The sequence below is a fragment of the Sander lucioperca genome, chromosome 14 (genome assembly GCF_008315115.2).
Source record: "Sander lucioperca isolate FBNREF2018 chromosome 14, SLUC_FBN_1.2, whole genome shotgun sequence".
NCBI classification, from domain to species: Eukaryota; Metazoa; Chordata; class Actinopteri; order Perciformes; family Percidae; genus Sander; species Sander lucioperca.
In genome coordinates, this window is record NC_050186.1 from 2,336,378 (window position 1) to 2,342,458 (window position 6,081).

The 6,081-nt window shown below is 38.9% G+C and overlaps 1 protein-coding gene across 2 annotated transcripts; it reads left to right on the plus strand.

The window, feature by feature from the left end:
- On the plus strand, positions 1–3,742 carry surf6 (surfeit 6). 2 transcript variants are annotated; one of them, XM_031317615.2, is made up of 4 exons: positions 1–256; positions 1,570–1,788; positions 1,889–1,971; positions 2,845–3,742. In XM_031317615.2, exons 1-4 carry the CDS (start codon positions 166–168, stop codon positions 3,532–3,534), a joined length of 1,083 nt encoding a protein of 360 aa, XP_031173475.1. In that variant the 5' UTR covers positions 1–165; the 3' UTR covers positions 3,535–3,742. The 2 variants fall into 2 exon arrangements, with proteins under 2 accessions (XP_031173475.1, XP_031173477.1); XM_031317617.2 differs by having other exon boundaries at positions 1,570–1,780; positions 1,884–1,971.
- Positions 3,743–6,081: the final 2,339 nt, after the last annotated feature.

Genomic DNA, 6,081 nt, shown 5'->3' on the forward strand with positions numbered 1-6,081 from the left:
AAGGGGGACTTATTCTGGTGTTACTACTTCCGGGTGACGCCCCGCCCCGGCATGATACCCACGTGTGTGTATAGATGAGAAATGTGTTGATATTCAGTAAGCTCCTGTCTTTGGTCTGTCTGTTTCAGCTGCGTTAAAAGGCGGCAGCTCGGTTCATTTGTCGACATGGATCTCGCCTCCAAGGACTCGTATATTCAAAAGCTCGCTAGTAAAGTGTTATCTCAACGAGACCAGGAGCCACAGAAGAGACCGTTTGGTAATGTTAGCTAACTGTTTTAGCACTAACAACATATCCTTGACACATTTTTTGCTGTGCTTTAACTGTAAAAATGATATGTAATTTATAGTTTATGTGTTAATGGTTGCTGAAAAGACTAAAACTCAATATTTGTCATCAGCATGTGGCTATTACTGCTGTTGACCAAAGGAGGCGCTACTGTTTAAAAAGCAGCTTTTCCTGATGTAGTAAAGGTATCAGAAATAGGCCAGAGTAATCAATCTACAAAAATCGGTAACAGTTTTTGTAATTAATTTAACATTTGAGTCATTTATTAAACAAATGCCAATTATTCTCAAATTCCAGCGATGTGATGTGATGATTTGCTGGTTTTATTTTTGTAAATGAAATATCTTAAATTTTCTGAAATATTTGGTGAGCACAACTGGAGGCATTGTACTATAGGAAATTGTGACATGTTAAACCATTTTCTGGCATTTTACAGACAACACAAAAAGTGAATTAATCCTGTGTTGAACATGAATTAATTGCACATTAGTGGAGTTTAAGATGATTTGTTTACAAAAAGAAAAACAACTAAATTCCAATATTGAAAATGATGTTTGTTTGACTCTTATTTATTCTTTCTTGCTTTGTTAAATGCTGTAGGCCATTCAGACCTAAAAAGAATATTTAAATAAAACTATCAGAGAGTGGAAAATAACAAATTTAAAACTGAACAGCTCATAATTTCTAAACATGCATCATATGAGATCTTACTTTATATTAGGGATCACGGTTGGTCAAGGTTGGCAATGAGTAGATTAATTAAAGGCATACTATGTAACTTTCCCCTCTTCGGTCCCTCTACAAGTTGTCTCATCAACAGATTGATATTAAAGTGATCGTCAGTTGCAGCCATGAGGAAATGGTAAAACAACGTCACCAGTGTGACAATTATAACTGCAATATAAAAAAAAAACCCTGAATAATAAAGGAATTCATTATGTTATATGATTTTATGCTTGAAATTGGTTTGTGTGTGACGTTTTGTAGATCAGAAAGCTACAAGTGTACAGCAAACTTCATCACTTTTGGAGGGGAAGGGTCACCCACAATATCAGCAGTCTTTGGCTTTTGTCTCTAAACAAATAAGACGACTATGAGCTTTTCCCCTTTGGTCACAGAAATTCATCAGATCAGCACTGACTTTTTTTTCTTCTTTCTTTCAATTTCATGGCGTTGCCTAAGCACGTTTACGTTCCTAATCTTAAACTTTAATGACAATTGCAGAACCATTGCAGTCCAATTGACATTCATGTGATTATTAATACACGTTTGTCTGTGTGCAGCTTATTTCAAGGGTAAAAATGACACGGGTCCTCCAAAGAAGAAGAAAAAGTGTAAAAAGAAGAATTTCAAAGAAAAAGGCATCGATAAGAAACCAGCTACTTCTAAATCCCAACAAAAGCCTTCACCCTCTGCTGCAGCACAGAAAGGAGCGGCCACAGCGAAACTGAAAGGCTCCAAAACTCAGAGCATAAACGGATCTACAACACAGGCCCCTAAAGGTACAGTAAGTGTATCCATTACTCGTTCTGCTCCTGTTATTAAGAATGTTTTAGTGTTTCCTGCAGTCACATTTGTTTTTTGTTTTTTTCTTCCTTAAAGGAGGGAATGTAGAGTCCAACTTCTCCACAGTAGATGTACTACGCAAGAGACTTCATGAAAAGATCGAGGAGTCCAGAGGGCAGGTATGCAGTATTTGAAGATGGTGCAGACAATGAAACATACTCTTATCAGTGACATTGTATCCCACATTATCTGAATTGTGCTAAGACAGTATAATCCAACCACTGACTCCTCAACTGGAACCAGCTAAATAAGCAAAGCAAGTCAATGTTTACTTAAAATGTTACATTTGAATATTGTATGTTTATTTCTACAACTCATTGATGGAAGAGAAACAGATGCTAATCCTTTGCTGATATATCTCGTGGCAATTTTGTAATCCCACTCTGGCTTACAGTATTGTACACAGGACAAATGTTAGTTTGTAATAGGCACACCGATGGGAAGCTGCTCTCTCTTTATATATTGGCTTGGTTCTTCCCCTCCGGTTAGGGTCATTTCTTTCAGTTAGGCTACATCCACACTACTACTGTATGTTTTTATTTTTATGTTTAAATGGCATTGTGAAACCAAAACAATTTTCGCCCACACAAAGCATTGTATCAGGAATGATCCTTGTCTATATTAACACGCCTGACAACGCATGTCACATGACCATTTGATACACTGGGCATGTGTGTGCTGGTGTTAACAGGAAGCAAATTGTCTAAAGTTATTCTGCGTTTGAAAGTCATGAATGTATAAGTTCAAAATACTTAAACGGTGGCAAAAAGTAAGACCCAGGGATTTATTTTCTTGGACTGACAAACTGTTACTGAAAGGTACGTAAGCATACCTAAACGATAAGACTGACGTGCATAGTTGTTTCCAAACGTCTCCGTTTTTGCCCGTCCAGACTACAACGTAACCCCGCAGTGTTCAAACTTAAACTTATTTCTTCCATAGTTTATATTTGACTATAATTAGACTAATATTTTACACTCATCTTTTGTCAGGGAGCCCCTAAGAATGCAGCATCAGAGGCAGTCCAGGCAAAGCGAGCAAAACGAAAGCTGGAACGGGAGCGCAAAAAGAGGAAGAGAAAAGAGTTTCGGATGAAGAAACTAGCTGAAGAAAGTGGCCAAGAACAGCAGCCAGAGATAAAACAGGAAGCAGAGTGTGTCCCTGCTGCAAGCAAAAGAAATGAAACCGCCATCGTCTTCAACAAGGTGGAGACAGTGGAAGAGGTGTACATAGACAAGGTGCAGAAAAAGAAGAACAAGAAACAGAGTATGAAGGGCCAGATAACACCACTGACGGGGAAGAACTACAAGCAGCTGCTCAGTCGCGTGGAGGCTCGCAAAGCAAAGCTGGAACAGCTGAGGGAGAAAGATGAGGGGAAGGCACGCGAGATGGAGGAGAAGATGAAGTGGACCAACTTGCTTTATAAGGCAGAGGGCATCAAAATCAAAGACGACGAGGAGATGCTGCGCTCCTCCTTGAAAAAGAAGGAGAAGAGGCGTACTCAGCGAAAGAAGCAGTGGAACTCGCGTAGTGAGACCATCATAGAGAAGATGCAGCATCGTCAGGACAAGAGAAAGAAGAATATCCAGAAACACAAGAACGTCAAAATGGAAAACAAGAAGAACAGGGCACGGAAGAAAGGCAGAGTGCTCCCTGAGGACTTGAAAAAAGCATCGGTTTAGAGGGAGTGTGTTATGTGATGTTTTATGGCAAGATGAGGCAATGTTTAAAAAGGTAAATCAGTCTCTTTTATGAACTGTGATTTATGATTAACATGATTTGAAAGTGCAACTGCAGCACATATTGTACCCGCCTTCCTGTCAAGGATCAATATGATGTGTTTGTTGTCAATAAAATGTGATCCTTCATTATTGTGGACATTAATGATGACTCTGTTGTAGAACTTGTTTATTTTACCAAATATCAAACCTGATATACACTAAATCGCTTTGGTTAGATGAGAAGATTGATACTACTCTCATGTTCTCACTCTAAATATGAAGCTAACTTAGCTAGTTGGCTTAGTTAGCTTAGCATAAAGACATACAAGTAGAATGGAAATTGTAGTTCATAACATAGCAGGATGGTTAAAGTGTCAGCCATTTTAATGTGTGCTGTTGCGACTGAAAAGAACTGGCCGTTGTAGCGGCTAACTTCCACATGAATTGCAAATAAACTGGCTTGCATCAAGTTGCGGACTCACTTAGGGGAGGTTTTTGCGACAAACGAGCAGTGGAGTAGTACGAAGCAAGGAGAGGTGGCTTAGCAATATGTCTGTTGCCTTGCTGCAAAAGAGGAATTGAGCAGTGGTGGAAGAAGTATTCAGATCCTTTACTTAAAGGTACAGTAAGCTGTGCAAAGATTGTTGATATTTGAACTCAATTGCCAAACAAATGCAACCCAGAAGCACCGCCCCCCATATTCACAGACCGATACCTACTAGCTCCCCTATGCTGCCTCCCCCCTCCCCCACCATCCACTGTCGCCGCCTGTTGCTGATTGGCTGGAATAGTGTTTTGTGACTCGTGCACTCCTTTCTGTTGGTTTTCCATTTACACAGTATTAAAGGTGCAGTAAGCGATGTTGCACAAAGATTGTTGATATTTGAACTCAACTGCCAAACAACGTGAAGAGATATTCACTGAATTTGACAAAGTGTATTGGGTTAACATCACTTACTATACCTTTAAAGTAAAAGTATTAATACCACACTACCACACTGTAAAATACTTTGTTACAAGTAAAAGTCCTGCATTGAGGAGTAAAAAGTACATTTCTCTCTGAAATGTAGTGGAGTAGAAGGAAGTGGCATGAAAAGTGAAGGCTCAAGTAAGTACAAGTACTGCAAATGTGTACTTAAAGGTACACTGTCTAGTGTTTTAAGTATTTTATTTTAGCTAAAATCAATGTCTTAATTCATAAATATGAATAATCCTCACTGGTTTAAAATTACTTCTGCCAATGATCTGACTTATCTTTGTAAGCAAAGAACTTCTGATCTGTATTTACTTGGACGGGCAAGTCCAACGAGGCTTTCATGTCGTTCCATTTTGAAAAACTATAATTGCTGAGGGACATAAAGCACTAGCCTACCTGTCTAGCTAATCCAAAATGCGTTTTTGTTAAGAGCCAGCGTCACGTGACTGAAACCAGCTGAAACGGAGGAGATCAGTGAGAGGCGCTTGTCATCAAATTCTATTCATTAAATGATAAATTAAAACAGGAGTTCTCTAACTAGTGAGTGACGTGTGTTGTAAACATATAACAACTAACACCAGTTGAGCAGCTTCTCTGAAGTAGTCAAAAGACCACAGCAAACTGTTAGGTGTCTGTTCTACTCTAATTCTATTTCTATGGGTAAACAGTCCTGACTATGTCCAAAGCTAACAAAAATCTGCCTACCAGCACATACATCTAAAGCTCACTATTTAACATGTCTTAGTAGCAGTAGTGATATTGTGTTTTTAAGGTGAAGATTATGTGCCACACTTTTACTAGGCGCAGTGTTAAGGAGGGTTCAGTTTTAGAGGTTGATTGCCATCGTCATGGGGCATCGGTCAGAATGCATAGGAAAAGCCACAGAGAAGTTCAGTCCATTCAATGAAGATTTATTCATTCAATAAAGGGGGTGAGGCAAATGATAATGGATAACATAACATGATAGAACAGAAAACAGACACACATGGATTGGAGAATCTGGGAAGAAACAAAATAGAAATTAGAACTTAACAAAGTCAATATTCTGACATCATCATAAAGTAATTAGATAAATTAACCATGTGAAGGTGTAGAAAAGATTGACTGAGAGGGAGTGCAGTCTTTAAATAAGGAGTGACCAGGTGAACTCAATCAGGTAATTAGGGTGGAAACAAAAGCCAATCAGTTGTGAAAACAGGGGAGGAAAGGAAGTGAGGTAAGTGTAGAAAGCAAGTGTCAAAATAAGATAAAAATAGGAATCTTTAGTACAGCGCAGTTTCAGCTATTTTGAGGTTGCCAGGCAACCAGTGGAGATTCCTGAGTGTTATTAATCCTCTCTTATAACTCTAGGAAAGAAAACGAATTATCTTATTTCCCCAAATGTCTTTATGTAATACTAATTGTGCACACTTATATTGTATAGTGTGCTACTGAGCGGTGTGTGGCTGATAGCTTCGCCCTCTACAGCCACGCATATTGTACTCATAGAACTGGAGTTACGTTGCTGGTAACTAGCTTACGTCTCGCTCCGC

Excerpts from the sequence above, each read along its gene's own strand:
- surf6 (XM_031317615.2), top strand. The coding sequence starts at position 166 with ATGGATCTCGCCTCCAAGGACTCGTATATTCAAAAGCTCGCTAGTAAA. Across the intron at positions 257-1,569 it reads GCCACAGAAGAGACCGTTTG|CTTATTTCAAGGGTAAAAAT; the intron begins GTAATGTTAGCT and ends GTCTGTGTGCAG. Across the intron at positions 1,972-2,844 it reads TCGAGGAGTCCAGAGGGCAG|GGAGCCCCTAAGAATGCAGC; the intron begins GTATGCAGTATT and ends ATCTTTTGTCAG.